The sequence below is a fragment of the Lynx rufus genome, unplaced genomic scaffold, assembly GCF_022079265.1.
Source record: "Lynx rufus isolate CCGP_SWC_20201006 ecotype Redwood Valley unplaced genomic scaffold, mLynRuf1.p SCAF_3, whole genome shotgun sequence".
Taxonomy (NCBI): Eukaryota; Metazoa; Chordata; class Mammalia; order Carnivora; family Felidae; genus Lynx; species Lynx rufus.
In genome coordinates this window covers 154,178,343-154,195,909 of record NW_025814845.1, presented here as the reverse complement: position 1 = coordinate 154,195,909, position 17,567 = coordinate 154,178,343, and the positions used below count along the sequence as shown (strand labels likewise).

The 17,567-nt window shown below is 47.0% G+C and overlaps 1 protein-coding gene across 1 annotated transcript; it reads right to left on the bottom strand.

Moving 5' to 3' along the window:
* Positions 1–6,602: 6,602 nt before the first annotated feature.
* On the bottom strand, positions 6,603–13,867 carry STMN4 (stathmin 4). Its single transcript, XM_047092308.1, has 6 exons — positions 13,855–13,867; positions 12,438–12,533; positions 11,691–11,771; positions 11,069–11,277; positions 9,762–9,953; positions 6,603–6,761 (listed from the first exon to the last, which is right to left on the bottom strand). Exons 1-6 carry the CDS (start codon positions 13,865–13,867, stop codon positions 6,702–6,704), a joined length of 651 nt encoding a protein of 216 aa, XP_046948264.1. The 3' UTR covers positions 6,603–6,701.
* Between the last annotated feature and the right edge of the window lie 3,700 nt (positions 13,868–17,567).

The following is a 17,567-nucleotide window of genomic DNA, read 5'->3' as shown; positions in this document are numbered from 1 at the left end:
TTTGTATCATTTCCATCCTCTTAAATGTTTTGGAACTTATTTTATGGCCCTGAATATAGTCCTTCTTGATGAATTCCATGTGAATTTGAAAAAGAATGTACATTCTGTTATTGTTGGATATAATGTTTTAGTTGGTCAAGTTGGTCAACTGATTTTTTTTCAGTTCTATCAGGTTTTGTGTATTTTCAAGTTCTTGTTATTAGATGCCCATATATCCATAATTATTATTTTCTTTTGATAAATCGACTCCTTTGTTGTTATATATTTTCTCCCTTTGTGCCTGGCAATAATCCTTGTTCTGAAATCTAATTTGTCTGATATGAATGTGGCCATTCCAGCTCGGTTTTCATTGCTACTTGCATGATATATCTTAATTTATCCTTTTACTTTTAACCTACCTTTGTATTTATATTTAAAGTGGGTTATCTGTGTCTAGCAAATAGCTGCATCTTGCTTTTTTGTCCAACGTGACAGTCTGTACATTTTAATCGGAGTGTTTAGACCCTTTAAATTTAATGGAATTATCAATATGGTATATGTGAAAGTTGTTAAGAGTAAATTCTGAGTTCTCATCACAGGAAAAATCCATTTTTTTCTTTTTCTTTTCTTTTTTTTTCTTTTGTATCTATATGAGATGATGGACGCTAACATATTGTAATCATTTCACCATATACGTAAGTCAAGTCATTATGTTGTACACATTAAACTTTTACAGTGCTGTATGTCAATTATATCTCAATAAAACTCAAGGAAATAAATGAAAAAATTATTAGTGCGGTTAGATGTAAATAAATCATCTTGCTATTTGCTTTACATTTGTCCCACTTGGCCTTTGTTTCTTTTGTCTTGTTTTGGATTGGATTTTTTTTTAATATTCTATTTTATCCCCAGTCTTGGCTTATTAGCTACACCTCTCTGTTTTTCTGGTTCTCATCTTTCTTGTTGGTGTTGTTGTTTTCATTGTTACTCTAAGGCTTATAACATACATCCTCAACTTCAGTCTCTTGTTAAACCTCATAACCCCTCTCCTATAGTATATAAACCTTATAAATACCTCCATTTCAGACCTCCAATCTTTTGCTCCTTCTTGTAATACATTTCATTTTTATGTGTTAAAAAGCCCTCACTACACTGTCATTAATTTTGCTTTAAACATTTTTAAATAAGAAAACAAATGTGTTTATATCACCCACATATTTATGGTTCCTGATACTATTTTACATAAATCTGATAGCATTTTCCTTCTCCTTGAGGAAAGTTTGTTATCATTTCTTTTAGTTCAGATCTGCTGGCAATGAATTCTCTCTGATACTGGTGATCTGAATCACCTTCATTCTCGAAGGATATTTTTGTTGCAATTATAATTTTTAGTTGCCAGTTTTTTTTTCCTTTCAGAACTTTAAAGATTTTGCTTCATTATTTTATTAGTTTGTTAGTGCTGCCATACAAACTACTGCAGACTAGGTGGCTTACCCACCAGACATTTATTTGCTCACAGTTCTGGAGGCTGGAAAGTCCAAGATCAAGGTCTCTGCAGGGTTGATTTCTTCGGAGGCTTCTCTCCTTGACTTGCAGATGGCCGTCTTCTTGCTGTGTCTTTCCTTTGTCACATGGTCTTTCCTCTGTACACGTCCTTACCTCCTCCTCTTATAAAAACACCAGTCAGGGGTGCCTGGGTGGCTCAGTCGGCTGAGCGTCTGACTTCAGCTCAGGTCATGATCTCACGGTCTGTGAGTTCAAACCCTGCATCTGGCTCTGTGCTGACAGCTCAGAGCCTGGAGCCTGCTTCGGATTCTGTGTCTCCCTCTCTCTCTGCCCCTCCCTCGCTCATTCTCTCTCTCTCTCTCTCTCTCTCTCTCTCTCGAAAATAAACATTAAAAAAAAAAAAGAATAGCAGTCCGATTGGATTAGGGACCACCATACAATCTCATTTTAACTGAATTACTTCTTTAAAGACCTATCTCCAAACACAATCACATTCTGAAGTACTGGGCATTAGGGCTTCAGCATAGGAATTTGGGGAGTTCATGTTCAGCCCATAACAATTATTTTCTGACAAGAGTGAGCTATCCCTCTTTGCTTTGATCCTCTGTACGTAAGGTATTTCTTCCATAAGCTGTTTTCAAGCTTTTTCTCTTTATCATTTTTTTTCCAGCATTTTGGTTGGGGTGTGTCTTGGTATGATTTTTCTCTGTTTATCCTCCTTGGAGCTTGTTGGGATTTTTAAATCTGATGCTTATACTTGTTATGAAATCTCAAAGATGTCAGCCATTATTTCTTCCTATGTTTTTCTGTTCCCTCGCCACCCACAACATTCTCCTCTCCTTCTGAGACTCTAATTACACATAAGATAAAGCATTTTATCTTGTTCCACAGGTCACTGCTGTCCTCTTCATTTCTTTAGTCCTTTTCATTCCTTGCTTAGTTTTAGATACTTTTTATTTCTTTGTCTTTAACTTCAAGTTTCCCTTTGCTGTAACTAACCAGCCATTAATGTCACCCCCTGTATTTTTTTCCAATATTGTATTTTTCATTCTAGAAAATGCATTTGGGTCTTTTTTTTTATATCTTCTATTTCTTCTATCTATACTTCCCACTAGTTTCTTGAACATATGGAGCACATTTGTAGAAATCTTAAAATCTTGCTTAATTCCATCACAGCCATCATTTCTAGATTTGCATCCATAGATTTTTCTCCTGACTAAATGTTATAGTGTCTTACTTCTTTGTATGCCTGATGAAGTTTTTTTGAATGCCAGACATTTTGAATTCTACATTATTGGTCCTGGGTTTTGTTGGATTCCTTTAAATCAACTGGGACTTTTTTCTGGCATGCCTTTAATTTACTTGAAAGCAGTATGACTTGCTTTTAAGTGTTCTCAGAGTGGGTTCAAATTAGCCTTTGTCTTTAAGAAGGTGCTGAGTGAGAGAAGAATTGAGTCCAAGGACAGAGTGAATGGACAGGAATAGGACTCAGGAGGCAGAAAAGAGCGGGAGGAATGAGAGAGATCAGGGGGCAAATATCAGAGACCAGCAGACCTGAGAAACTGTATTCCTGCAAAAGTCAGTGAATATTTAAATTGGGGTGGGGGTGGGAGAAGTTGTGTTTATATGTAAAACCGAGCTAGGCTCTGGGCTTCGATAATCATAAAAGGGTTTCTTATTTACATTCAGAAGTTGAATGCTATAGGTATGAGACGTTCCCTTGGTTGCAGTCAGGCAGCCTTGGTCTCCATCCACTCAAAGGAAGTGCTCGAAGCTTGTCTTGTTTACCAAATCGCTGCTGCACATTTCGAAAATGCCCTCCAGGGGGCATTCCTGCCCCATTGAAAACCACTGATTTGGGATCTCAGGATTTAAAATACGCCTTTTATTCTGCTCTTCCTTAGCCCCCGTTCCTCATGTTGCACAACATCAGGGGCATCCCAAGGGCCCTTTTCTTTGCACACTCTTCCTGGGTGATGAATTCGTTCACTTCGGCAGCAGCTGCTTCCCAATGTTCATGATTCCCAACTCACATATCCGGCTCACCCTTCCTAGGTCTGCCTCTTCCTCACTGTTCAAAGTTTGCTCATCCTTAAAGTCTCAGCTCAAGTGCCGCCCACTTCATGAAGACTTCTCCCTTCCTCTTGCCTTTGGAAATACTACCTAAGGCTTAGCTCTGAGCTGTCCAGAATTCCTCACACTGTAGTCATGATTGGCACCTAAAAACCTGGAAAGTGGCTTTTCAAAATGCAGGTTCCCAGGCAACATTTTCAAAAAGATAACATTTCAATAAGCTTGGTAAATTATTTTCACTTACAAACACCTAATGTTTGTAATGTACATTGTAATATACATTTTAACAAGCTCTCAGAGGCATTTTGATGTCAACTAAAAATTTAAGACCCACTGCCTTAGACATTTCATTTGCATCCCAAGTGATGCGTAAACCCTTCCAATGTAGGAATCCTTTTTAATGCTTAGAAGCTAGTCCCATGCCGAGCACATAGTTGGAGTTTCCAGCTTTCAATGTCAGGCGCTGAGAATTGGTGGGACCCATCTGTCTTGTTGACAGATTTTACAGTCTTCTACATCATCTGGATCAGCCATATTCTTTGATATGTGCAATTGATAGTATTTTCTGGGTCTTATATACAGTGCTTTAGTAAAATGCTATCTATACAAATGAAGCTTCGGGACAAGTACCCTGGTGTTTCTTTCATCCAGATTGCTGCCCATAATCCCATCCTATGCAGAAATTCTGGAGCGGCCACTGCCTGGGACACAAAGAGTAATAAAACTGGTTCCTGTTTCCAAGCAACTTCAAATCTAATAGTTGAGAGACAGAGGTAAACAAATAATTACATAGTAAACACAGCCTATAAGAGGTATAGAAATATTGGTGGAGTCAGGGAACTTAATATCTGAGCTGAGTTTTAAAGAATGAGCGAGAATTCATATTCAGCCAGGCAGGGAAGAGCAACCCCAGCAAGAGAACAGTCTTTGCAAAGGATGGAGGGGTGGTTATTGGGTTTATCAGGGAATGAATGATAAGCACAAGAGAGTTGGGGGAAAGACAATAGTGGGAATGAAGCTTCCTCTTGGTCTTGGGTTTTCCAGTGGGAGGATGGAGACGCTGATGGCGTAGATTTGTGGGAATAGACCCTTGAGGCCACTCTTGGTTCCTTCCACTTGGAAGCAGACAGTTCTAGATGGCATAGCCCAGCTTCTCACTTTCTCAAGCTCAGCAGCTTCGGAGGCCCCTGGGGCTAACCTCTAGTCTCCACATTCACTGGAGAGCAGTGGCTTTCAAAGAGTTTAATTGCAACCCCCAGAAGAAGTGCATGTTATGCTAGAACACACATCAGCAAACATACGATTGAAACACAATTTCCACCAGTGTCCATTGTTTCCTGTGATCACTTTGATGCTTTGTTTCCTGGTCTATTCCATTAAAAAAAATTAAGGTTGGGTGGCACCCACTAAGTTGATTTCACAATCCAATAAGACACAACTCGACTTTGAGAAACCCTATTCTAGAACTCACATGTGAGTTTGGAAGTGTTGAGAAACAGCACAGTACAGTGGCTAAGAACTTATACTCTGGGAGCAAATGGCCAGAATTCAGTTCCCTCACTTATTACCTGTGTGGCTTGGGCAGGTTACTTAACCTTTCTATACCTCAGTTTCCTTGTCTGCAAAATAGGACAACGTAGGTATAGATAGATACAGATATAGGTAAATATAGACATAGGTCTCCAGAAAATTGCCAGGCATCTAGTAAGTGCTGGTTAAGTGTTAACTGCCATTACCTTCCTCCTCTCCCTGCTCTTCATCATCATCAGTGATCCCTCCTGCTATCCCAACCTAAAATGGAGAAGCCAAATACAGTACCACTGGTGGGTGGGGGCGGGAGCAATACCCAAAGATTTATTTACAAGGCTGTACAAAACTACACAGTGTGCAGGACAGGGTGGGGGCCCTGCTCTGCAGGCTGTGCCCTTATTTGCAGGGAAGAAGGGGAGGGAGACCCCTTTCTTGCTCATGGTTTAGTGTTCTGGATAAGGTGAATGCTGGCTCTGAAATGATCCCTCTGCTTTCCACTAACAGACATTTAATTTTCTTGCTCACTTTTTGTGACCACCTAGAATCCCACACCCCCAAAGTGAGGAGAACTTCTTTCTTAGGATGATGTCAGGGACCATTCAAATGTCAACCCATAGCGGGCAAGATGGAATTTCTTTCCTCATCAATTCAGTGAACTCAATCCAATAATGGACAATCCACAAAGGAAGAAGAAGAAGAAGAAGAAGAAGAAGAAGAAGAAGAAGAAGGAGGAGAAGGAGGAGAAGAGGAAGGAGAAGAAGAGGAAGGAGAAGGAGGAGGAGGAGAAGAGGAGGAAGAAGTGGAGGAGGTGGGAGGGGAGGGGAGGAGAGGGGGAGGGGAGGGAGAGGGAGGGAGGAGGGGAGGGGAGGGGGAGGAGAAAAGCAAAAAACGAACTCTTTAATTATGCCAAAGTCTGGCATGTTTAACCCACCTCCCCCAGCACCTCTCAGATGCTCTGATGGTCAAACTCAGGAACAAAAGAGGCAGCTGCCCCCTGATGGGTGGAAACCAAATTCAAGAATATTTTGTCAGTCACTGAAAGGACAAATTCAGGAAATAAAGAATGGGAGACCTGGAGTAAATATTTCATTGGTCATGATGATCAAAAGATGATGGTTAATACACACACACTCGGACCTCATCCCACCTGTTGCAGGGCGGAAGCAACACGTCCGGGGGGCCCCCCACCCTCTCCCTGGGCTTCCCCCGCAGGGCCTTGCAGCCACTGCCCCACCCCGGACTCTGCCCCGTTTGCAGCCTCCCTCAACATGGTGCCTGGACATTCACCGCGAAGAAAAGCCAAGGACTTGACCTGAGTCTGCGGTGGGCAGGGTTGCAATGTCCGTGAGTCCTTCTCCATCTTCTTTCCCAAGTTCTCTCCTTCTCTCCCCTCTCCCACCCCATCATTGTTCCCCGGAAACAAATAGGATGGCTTCACTGGTCAATTCTTTACATGTACAAACACCAAAAGCAGAGGAAACACCCTTGGCCACCCCCCTCCCCCCCAAACCCCAGTGCTGGGAGAGCAGCCCGCGGCGGACGAGGCTGCCTCGGGAACTGCGGAGCTGCTGGAGCTGTCCGGCTGTTCTGGAAACTTCTTTGGCCTCTGGGCTTTACCTGGAGGCCTCTTCCTTCAGCTCCTTGTTTTTCCGCACCTCTTCCGCGTGCTTGTCCTGAGAAGGAAGGGAGCGAAAAGGGCAGGTCACACAGGCTTCCCCCGGGATAAGGGGATAAAGGGAAGCCAGGGGAAAGAGAACACAAAGTAAAGAATTGCCGCCACAGGAAGTGAAGAGCAAAGTCTGCAAAGACGTCCTGAGAAGGGGCAGAAGGTGGCAGGTGAGACTGGCAGGAGGCAGGTGAGCGAGCCCACTGATTCCGCCCCGGGGAGCTCGTTGACTGGGGCCAACCTCCCACGGGGAACCCATGTCCCAGCAACCCCAGAGCCCACCCACCTCTCCCTCCTTCACCTGGCCGTCCTGAGCTCGCACTCAGTGCATTGCTTGACTCAGTGTGAGAAGCAGCTCGGTGTCACTATGCGAGAGGAGCATGTGGCATTACGGCCAGGCCTCATTACAAGTGCCTCCCCCCCCCCCCCCCGGCCCAACACTTGCAACGTGACCACTGCCTTCACTTCTGTCCTTCCCCTCCCTCCATGCAAGTTGTTTTCTTAAGCCCTTTGGTGAAAGATGAGGGCTCTTAAGGTATGAATTGATGGAAGAATTTTTGGAAATGTCACCCAACTCCAGAAAGTGGACTCTCTCACAAGTGGGGTATGAGAACCCTCTTTGCCTCACAGCATAATAGCCAAAAGATGGGATCTGACTTCAAAGACCCATCAGCTATGTGACCTTGACCAATCATGTCACCGATCAGGCCTCAGCAACCTGGTTTTTAAAGAGGGCCATGAACGGAAAGCTCCTTTTACCTCTAGAATTCTGTGACTTTAGTGTTCACCTCCAGGGCACCTCGTGGCCTGCCTTCTGTCACCGCTCATTGTACATCTGCCTGGGTCCCCTATTGAACGGTATCTTTCTGGCAGGCAAGGAGCACACCTTTTTCTTCTTTGTATTTCCCCATTCTTCCTAGAGCACCTCGTACATGGCAGGTGCTCAGTAAATATTGTCTCTACCACACCTTGGCAAACATCCAGATATCATCACATCCACATATCAAAAATCAGCCTGGAGTAGGCCTGTTAAGTCGGTACAGGAGTTCAGGATATATCTTAAACTATGAATCCATCCCTGAAGAGGCCCTAGAAATTTCCGTGGCCCTAGGAAAAGTGTGGATAGTGGTGTGTCTAGGACAGTGGTTCTAAACCTCACCCCATAATCAGCATGACCTAAGGAATTTGTGACACCGCCGGGTCCTCAGGCACCATCCCTAGAGAGCCAGTGTCCGTAGGTCTGAGGTAGGGCCCAGGGATCTGTAGCTTTAAACTTAACACCAGGTGAATCTGTTGCAGATGGTCAGTGATCCACACAGAAACTGACACAAAGCATTGGCTTGGGGCAGGGCAGAAGTCGTACATCTATCTCTCATTCCACCTCCTGCCTCCATCAGTGACCAAGAGTGAATGGGGTCACGATCCCAAAAGAGTGATGCCCACTCAGATTCTTACTCTGACATTTTGCTTCTTGAAGTCTTACCTCACCTCCATAGCTATTACACCAGAGTGGGGACCTTCTCAATCTCTTCCCCTCAGAATCTACCTCCACTCAGGTGAGCTCTCTGGGGAGAACCCTAGATTTCTGGGCTCCTTTTCTTTGGCTTCCAATGGTCCCCTCTCTGGCCAAAGGGAAAACAGGATGATTGTGGACTGATCCCCCCAAAATAGGGGTTGAAAGAGTCCCCTAGGTTTATGGTACCCAGAGAACCGGGTTCTGGTCCCAGCTGCACTGCTTAGTGTCTGTGTGACCCTGGCCAAGTTATTTGACCTTCTCCGACATGGTTTGCCCATCAATTAAATAAGGATAACACTGTTGTGCTTACCTCACGGATTTGTTGTGGGGATAGGGGTATGAAAAGTAAACGTGTTTTTGCCATCGTTTAAATACCATATCGTGGCTCTAGCTTCAATGATTTCTTTTGGGTTTGGCCTGAGAGCCCACGCCCCATTTTATCGCAATCCCAGGTTTTTGTTTTGTTTTTGTTTTTTCCTGCAAGAGTTTGTTCCTAGCCAGCCCTCAGTAACTGGGGAAGCCTGAAATCAGACCCAGATCACTTCCCTCCCATCTGATACTTGGTGGAGGCCTTACTTCCCCTAGGAGGGTGGAGCGTGAGAGTGGAAGGGTTGCCACATGCTGGCCAGAGGCAGGGCCTACGCAACATTCAGATCCCCTGTGAAGAAACCGATCTTTCTAGTAGCTGTTGCCAAGGGCCTGAGACTCTAGGTGGATGGGCAGGAAAAGAGTGGGGACCACGCTGCTCACCATGGGACGAGGCCACCGATCGGGTCCCGGGAGTCACCGCGCAGCAGGCGGCTCCTGGAAATAAAACACAGAGCTGGAGCTCTCCCAGGAGCTGCAGGAGAAACTGGGGCAGCCTGGAGACTCAGGAAATGAGGCCAACATGTTCTCAGCAGAACGGGCTGTTACTCTGCTGACACGTGGGACCAATCCCAGTCTCTCATGTTTCTCCTATGTAGGTGACACCATTTGGTGTATTGACAAAAGGCAGAATATTGGAAAGACCCGTGACTCACTCAGTCCATATCAAGAGGTTTGGAGAGAATCAGGTTTCCTGCTCAATGGTCAACCCAGCTTATCATGCCCTTGGCTTAGAGCCAAGAGCCCAAATCATCATCTTGCATTAAATCGAATCAGTTCATTGAAGGATGAAGCCGGGAATGTACAACTGCTTATTTGTCCTTACTCCCTTGCATCACACAGGGTTCCTCTAGAAGATCAGAGGTCTCATCTCCCTAAGACAATGAGAAACTTCAATTGTGTAGCTGTGCATCATAGCCCCCGTAGAATTCCAAAGCTTGGCTCATATTTCTTGCCTACGACTTCCCAGAACATTCCTTGGAACTCTCTAAGGATCCAATCTAACAGAAACACCCCTTTCCTACCTGAGGCTGTTTGCTGCCTAAAATAATATGTAGGCCCTTTATACTTGCCATGGAAGGAAGAGAGTTTCCAGGAATCTCTTCTCTCTCCAAGACCACTTACCTTCTCTTGCAGCCGTTCCAACATGGCGGCAAGATGGGCCTCCCGGTTTTCCTTATTGGATTCCATCTTCTGGGCCAGTTTTTCCTTAGCCATCTTGATGAAATTGTTGTTTTCCTCAATGGCTTTTTGGATCACCTCCCGCTCGTGTTCTCGTTTCTCTGCTAGGTGTTTCAGGAGCTCAGCTTCCTGGTACTAAGGAAGCACAAAAGGGAGAAAGAGGCCCTTGAAAGTGAGCATACCGGGGTGAATTTTCACCACCATCACTTAAGATTTGCACACCCAGAACAGATGCCTCCCTGAGCCTGGCACATTGGCAAGAAGCTGAGACACTCTGTATTCTCCCACCATACCCTCAGTTCTTTTTCTCATTGCCCTCCTGCCTGCCTTCCTTCCTTCCTTCCTTCCCTCCTTCCTTCCCTCCCTCCTTCCTTCCTTCGTTCCTTCCTTCCCTCCCTCCTTCCTTCACAAATATTAAATGATGATATACCAAGTGCCAAGCACTATCCTAACAACTTGGGGAAGAAAAAAGTCTACTAGAGATAAGACATATATATAAGTCTAACCCAGACTAGCATGTGACATATGCCCTAAGAGGTAGAGAGGAAATGCTATAGGAATTCAAGGAAGAAGATTATTTTCTCCTTCAAAGACGAAAAGCTTATGGGGCACCTGGGTGGCTCAGTAGGTTGAGCGTCTGACTTCAGCTCAGATCACAATTTCACGGTTCGTGAGTTTGAGCCTCACGTCAGGTTCTGTGCTGACAGCACAGAGCCCACTTCAGATCCTCTGTCCCCCTCGCTCTCCACCCCTCCCCTGCTTGCACTCTCTCTCTCTCTCAAAAATAATAAATAAACATTACAAAAAAAAAAGATGAAGAGCTTCCATAAAGATGGGTCAGAGGAATCAATAGGAAACATGGAAGGCACACAAGGGGGTGAAAGTATACCACACCATGACCTTCTTACCCTTTCCCCAGTTAAGGATCCTTTTCCTTAATTGTTTAGCCTTTCCCTAAATCGTTAGTGTTTGCCGATGTCTTCCTCTTGTCAGTGTGCATATAAGGCCATCTCTTGGGCATATATAATTCAGTGCCTTATCCTTCTAACCAAACTGTAAGCTCCTAGAGACCAGGTACCTCACTTCTTTGTTTCCCTCAATGGTTGTTCCATTCTCTGCCCTATCCATGGGAGGCACTGCCTAAATATTTGTACGTTGGCGGTGACCTGACCTCAGCTCAGGGCCACCACCTGTCTTCTCTAAGTCCCTCCCCTCATGCTGAGATAGAGGAAAGAAAGGACAGCACTTACCTTTCTTCGCTCCTCAGCTGCTTCTAGTTTCTTCTGGATCTCTTCCAGTGATGGGTCTCGCCGCCTGGGTAGGGAGGCATTGAACTCAGGGACCCCATCGAAGGAAGGTGGCTTCAGGATGACTTCAAAGGACTGGCCCGAGGTACATTTGTTCAGCTCAATGACTTCCATGTCGGAAATTACACACCAGTTCAGGTCCACTGTGTCTGCTAAAGAAAGCAATAAAAGGGGCTGCTCACCCCCTGTAAAGTAGATTGGTGCCCCAAAAGCATGCACACATGCACACGTATATGGGAGCTCTAGGGTCCCCAAGGCAATCAGTTCTGGGTTGGTCCTGAACTAGGCACCTGAGGTGAATGGGGCTGAAGGGGCTGGTAGCCATGGCAAGGGCTCAGGCTCCAAGAGTAGAGGTCCCAGGCATCGCGGTTTCTAATAATGGCCGTAGCAACTGCTTTCACTTTTGTTTCTGCCACAGGCTCCTACCGTCGTTGAGCTCTTGCTCAAATTGTCCTCAGCGGCAGCCAGTGGTTCATTTGCCCACCACCCACCACCCGTCCACTCCTCGTCCCACTACCAATCTGATGGCTCAGCCTATTGCCACCTCTCCCCTGCTCCCTCCTACCCTGCTCTCTTCTTTCTCTCCAGTCAGCACTGTCTTTCCGCTGGCTTTGATCTTTCCTCCTACACTGTCTCCCACACCAGCCTAGACAGAAAAAACAATCTCAGGTAACCCAAGCACTCCCATCTCTCGTTTCCAAAACAAACCTGTCCCTTCCTTTTAATCCCACGGAAATTAAGAGGTGACCTGCTCCCCACCCCTCCCTGAGCAGAATGTGGCCACTCAGTGCCCCCTGCCAGTGTCCTGGGACCCTGTCACAGGTCCCAGGCAACATGGCTACCGCACAACCTCCTTGGCTGGCTGCAGGGGGAAGTCCTCTCATTCGCCCCCGCTCTGGACTCCGTCAGAGCATCTCCACCATTCACTAAGGAGACCTATCAATTGTGGAATCCAGTGGTTTGCACTCATCTTCTATTCTAGGTGTTCCCCAAGGGCAGCATCTCTGACTGCCTCACCTCGGCATCTTCCACAGCATCCGTTTGTTAAATGAATGAAGAAAAGATAAGATCAGGAGGCAGGGGGCCTGATTCACCTTCAGCTGCTACCTAGTCCCCCGGGCTGCAGCCCCACACCAGCCTTTGCCTGATGCTTAGACCCTCAGAATCAGCTGCAGTGGTTTTACTGGCTCTGGGAAAGAAAACTTGATACGGGGAGGAGAGTTTCATAAAATTGGGACAGGAGCGTGCTACTCGTGGATACGAGCCCAGGAATCCTCCACAAGCTACACCCTCAACTGTGGCCCTCACTTACCTTCGTATTTATAGGATGATTTATTCAGAGGATCGGCCAGAAAACAGGAGCAGAACAAGGACACCAGTGGGAGCTCCTTCATCTTCTCTTTGTAGGCTGCAGAAACACCGGCAGAAGGTGGTGACTCCCTCCTAGTCTCCTGAGTCAGCCTCCGTGTGAGTCTGGGAGCTTGAGCAGCCAGGGGTCACCAGGCTCCACAGCGGCACCTAAACCACCCAAATCTACCCCTTGCCTGGGGATTCAGCCCCCTTTGCCCTGAGCGGCCCATTTTAGGATTCCTGTGTGTGATTCAGATCCACTTCTGTCCACCTTAGACAGGTGACCCTTAGACCCTTAGAACCTGACCCTTCCAGAGCACCCAGATGACCCCATCTTCTCCTGAGTACATTGTTTCCCTTCTTAGTACCGAATGCAGAATGCCCTCAGGCAAAGACCACAAACCCCAACCTGGCGCCCTGGACCTAGTTCTCTGTCTCCTCACACTTGCCCAGAATATTCCATTTACTTTGCTCCGAGATGCAGGAAATCCACGCTCCATTTTAGTCCAAGTACTCAGCAGTGCTTCTCTGAATGGTAAAGATGCACACCACCATCCCTCTTGTCTTGCCTCTCCCTGGGTGGCAAGGTCAGGCTGTGAGCCTTCTCTGACCTTCCCAGCACAGGTGCCGGTGCCCATAAAGGCACCCCCACCGTCTAGTCTCTTTGTGTCAGGAGAGGATTTGAGAGCCAAGAGGTCACAAGTTAGAGCTGATATGGTCAAGTCCAGCCCACTATTGCCCTGGCCCTGGCCTGTGATCCTGCCTGTCCCCCCACCACCCTGGGGCCAGTGCACCTTGTTTTAAGCTCCACATGCTCAGGCCCTCTCAGTTCTCAGCTAAACCCAGTGTGGTGCCCAGGCACTCTCCTTCTTCTTTCCTTTTACTTGCTGAAAGCATAATCCAGTGTGAAAATAATACGTGTACATCGTAAAAAGTTTTTAAAACACACACAGATGAGTAAAAGAAAAGCTCTGGGGCGCCTGGATGGCTCAGTCAGTTAAGTGTCTGACTTCAGCTCAGGTCATGATCTCGCGGTCCGTGAGTTCGAGCCCCACGTCAGGCTCTGTGCTGACCACTCAGAGCCTGCAGCCCGTTTCAGATTCTGTGTCTCCCTCTCTCTCTGCCCCCCCCCCACCGTTCATGCTCTGTCTCTTTTTGTCTCAAAAATAACTAAACGTTAAAAAAAAAATTAAAAAAAAAAAAAGAAAGAAAAGCTCAGCTGTGATTCCACTCACCATCTAGAGATAACGCCTTTTAGTCCTGGGGTATACTTTCTGTCAGTCTTTTACCCTTCTCTGTGTCTATGTAAGCACATATATGTGTGTACAGAAACACCCTGCTCTACGGTGCCCCGCGGCATAGACAGTTTTTGTACCTACCGGCGAGGGTCATGTTTTCAGGAATGTGAGGGCTGAATCTGGCTGAAAGTCACAGAGTAGGTCTGTCACCAGCTCAGGACGCTGTCACAAATCTGAGAAAGAGAGCATGTTACCACTGACAGGTTATTCGCATAAGAAAGGTCTTTGCACAACTGGGGAGGGAATCCCAGGATGCACCTGGTCTGCCCCCACCTCCAGGACCTCTACACACCCACTCTCCCTTTCCCAAACACAGACCCCCCTCTTCCATATTACCGCAAGCAAGTTCAGTTTCCGGGCACTAAGGATAGCTTCATAATTGGCTTTCTAGTCTCAAGCCCCCCTGAGCATCAGACATGGATTTCCCAAAACTGTACATGTCAAGAGCCGTTCATTTGTCTCTGTGCGGCTCAGTGGCTGGGTCAAAGCAAAGGCTGAGGTGAGAGACAAATCTTAAGTCAGAATCGCTTGGGAGGTTTTCACAAAATAACTCTGTGTCCTGAGTTTCTCCCTATTCCCCCTCCCAGCCCATTCTGATAGGGGGTGAGAGGGCATTGGACAGAGGCTGTCAAAATCCTAGGTCACATGGCCTCTCGCTCACTACCCACCAAACACTCCCTGACCCCGTTTAAGACCAACTATGAGAAGAGACAAATATTATTAAGGAATAATGTCATCACAATGCGGTTGGTACAGAGATGGAAATCTGCACGCAGGATTATTGTGGGAACACAGAGATGGGGCTTCATGCTCAGCACGAGGCCTGGGGATCCAGCAAGGGACCCCCGGGTGTTAGCAGCACCTGCATTGAGTCTTAACTGATGAGTCGGAATTAAGCCTGGAGGACACTGTGCTAAGGGAGCCATAAGCTGGAGGTGGGGGAGTGTGGTGAGAAATCTCTATGTCTATGGTTGACCAGAGAGTGCAAAAGAGGAGGGGGAGGTGAAACAAGAGAAGCAGGGAGGGAGAAGGTCAGGGACAGTAGGGGACAGACGTCTACCGAAGGCTGCTATGCAAGGGAATGAGGAGTAGCCAGCAGTAAGTAGCCATCATGGGGAACACTTGATCCTTGGCCACTGTGGTGGTTAATTTTTGTGTCCACGTGACTGGACTAAGGGATGCCCAGATAGCTGGTGAGCATTATTTCTGGATGTCTCAGGCACACCCCCTCTCAGGGACAGGTTAGTGTTTGAGTGGATAGGCTGAGTAAAGATGACCCTCCCCAGTGTGGGTGGGCCTCGCTCAATCTGTTGAGGGCCTGAACAGAACAGAAGGCGGAGAAAGAGTGAATTCGCTCTCTCTGCTTAAGCTGGACATCCGTCTTCTCCTGCCCTCAGACGCGAGAGCTCCGGTTCTCTGGCCTTCAGACTCGGGCTGGAGTTCTGCCCCCAGCTTTCCTGGGTCCCCAGCTTGTCGGCAGCTGATCGTGGGGTTTCTCAGCCTCCATAACCGCGTGAGCAATCCTTCACAATAAATGTCTTTCTGTATGCGTCCTATTGGTTCTGTTTCTCTGGAGAATGCCGACTAACACAGCCACCCTCAGTGGGCACTGTGCCAGGGCGGCATGAGCCAACAGCTTCCCTGCCTGCATCCTCACAAGGCAAAGGACTCTGAGATTGACTCAGAGTCACTTTCCTTCCTTAATGAGGCATATTCCCAATGGGGACTGGGGTCTGTACTGGCTGGGGGTGGGCAGGGGCGCCAACAGGAGCAGCGGGCTCAGCTTTAGGCCAGACCCATTTGGACTCCAACACAGACTTGACCTCAAATTGCACACATTAAATGAGAAATGCATATATACAGCATCCAGCAAAAAGGAGGTACTTAATAAACGTGTTTCCTTTCGTCCGCCTTTTCCATCAGGGTGGCCACCAGCCCCCACACACCTGCTTCAGAGTCACTACCTCTCTGGTCCTCACCATCCCTGCAGTTAAGGACTGTCATTGCCATTTGAAGATGAGGAAACAGAGGTTCAGAGGGTTTATGTGGATTGCTCGGGGTCATGCGGTTAGAGAGTTAAAAACACAGCAACTGGAAGCCAGGTCAACCGGCTCTGGTCAAAGCTCTGAAACGAGGTCAGAAGCACTAAGTTCCCTCCAGCAACTTCATGTTCTTTGGAGCCAGGGGCCCTGCCATGCACCGCCCCCTTCGCTGTGCAGCACAATAGGCCTCTTTACTCAGAGTCAAGCTGATCCTGACAGTACCAGCGGGTCCCTGAACAGGGCCTGGAGGGGACATCCCTGGTCATGAGGCTCCATTCCACACAATCTCAGCCCACGACTGGGCTGATTGATGAGGTGACTGGGAGGGTGAGAGGGTCCTTGCCAGGAGAGGGAGCCTCATCAGATTTTAACCTAGGTAATGGATCTGACGTAGGGGTCCAAATAAGTGAAGTGAGGCAGAGAAGGGACTCTGAGAAAGAAGGGGGACTGAACTGGGCTTTTTCTCTAAAGGTGGGTGCCTGGAACCAGGGACTGCGCCCCTCAGCCTAAGCTGGGAATGATGATCAAGGCCCTCCACTCTTGGAGCACAGATGACAACTGCCATCCCCCCACGTTATCCCAATTAATGTTCACTTGAGGCTGAGTTAACAAGACAGGAATCATCAGCTTCACTTTCAGATGAAGAACCTGAGGCTTAGAGAAACTGAGACTCTTGGCTAAGGTCACACAGCTACTTGGTGGTAGAACTGGCTCTGGGACCCAGCTCTTCTGACTTATGAGCTCTTCCCTTTTGGCCAGAGGAGGGACTGGATGCTAGCGGCCTGGTCCTCCATGGTCCTGGAGACTCAGGGAAAGCCGATCTGGCCTGAAGGTATGGTTTAATTACAAATATGAGTGAGTGCTTTCCACACTTCTTGGGAAGATATTGTGCTGGGAGTTATAGAAGCATGAAGAACCAGGTAGAGAACAAAGGTCAGAGAGGCCAAGAAGGAAGACCAGGGCAGGGAACAGGAGACACTCCAGAGATGGGCAGAGGCATGCATAGCCAAGGGAGCTGTAACTGAAAGCTCTCTGTTTCACAGGACTGGGGCCCACATAATCAAAAATGTGTATTTATAGAGCATCTACCATGTGGCAAATGCTTTCATTTTAATTTTCATAAGAGCCTTATGATGTAAAGATTATCGTCCCTGTTTTATAGGTGTGGAAATTGAGGCTCAGAAAGGGTAAGTGACATTTCCAAGGCTACTCAGTGGGGTGGGTTGAATGGAGTCTCCCAGTAAGATACGTCCTCGTCCTGACCCCTGCAACTCGGGAACGTGGATTTATTTGGAAAGGGTCTCTGCGGATTTAATTAAGTGAAGGACTTCGAGGTCAGATCATCCTGTATTATCCAGGTGGCATCAAATGTAATAACAAGAGTCCTTATAAGGGACACAAAGAGGGGAGAGGCCATTCGAAGAGGGAGGCAGAGATTGGATTGATGCATACACAAGCCACCAGAAGCTGGAAGAGACACAAAAGTTCCCTCCCCTAAGGTCTTATGGGAGAATGACACCTTGATCTTGGACTTCTGCACACCAGAACGGTGAAAGAATTAATTTGTGTTGTTTCAAGTCATAAGTTTGTGGCAATTTGTTACGGCAACTGCAGGAAACTAATACATGCAGTAAGTGGCAGAACCAGGGCTCAAACCCCATGATTCTTCCACCTTATCTCAACTACCAGTGTTTATACACAATTTGTTCCTTAAGATAATTTGTATATTTGCACCTACAGGTACACGGGGCC

What these genes read in the sequence shown, in the direction of transcription:
- STMN4 (XM_047092308.1), bottom strand. An exon ending in ATCATCCTATAAATACGAAG is followed by an intron (nt 11,772 to 12,437) that starts GTAAGTGAGGGC and finishes TTTTCTGTCTAG; the next exon opens with GCTGGTGTGGGAGACAGTGT. An exon ending in TGGAACGGCTGCAAGAGAAG is followed by an intron (nt 6,762 to 9,761) that starts GTAAGTGGTCTT and finishes CTTCCTTCTCAG; the next exon opens with GACAAGCACGCGGAAGAGGT.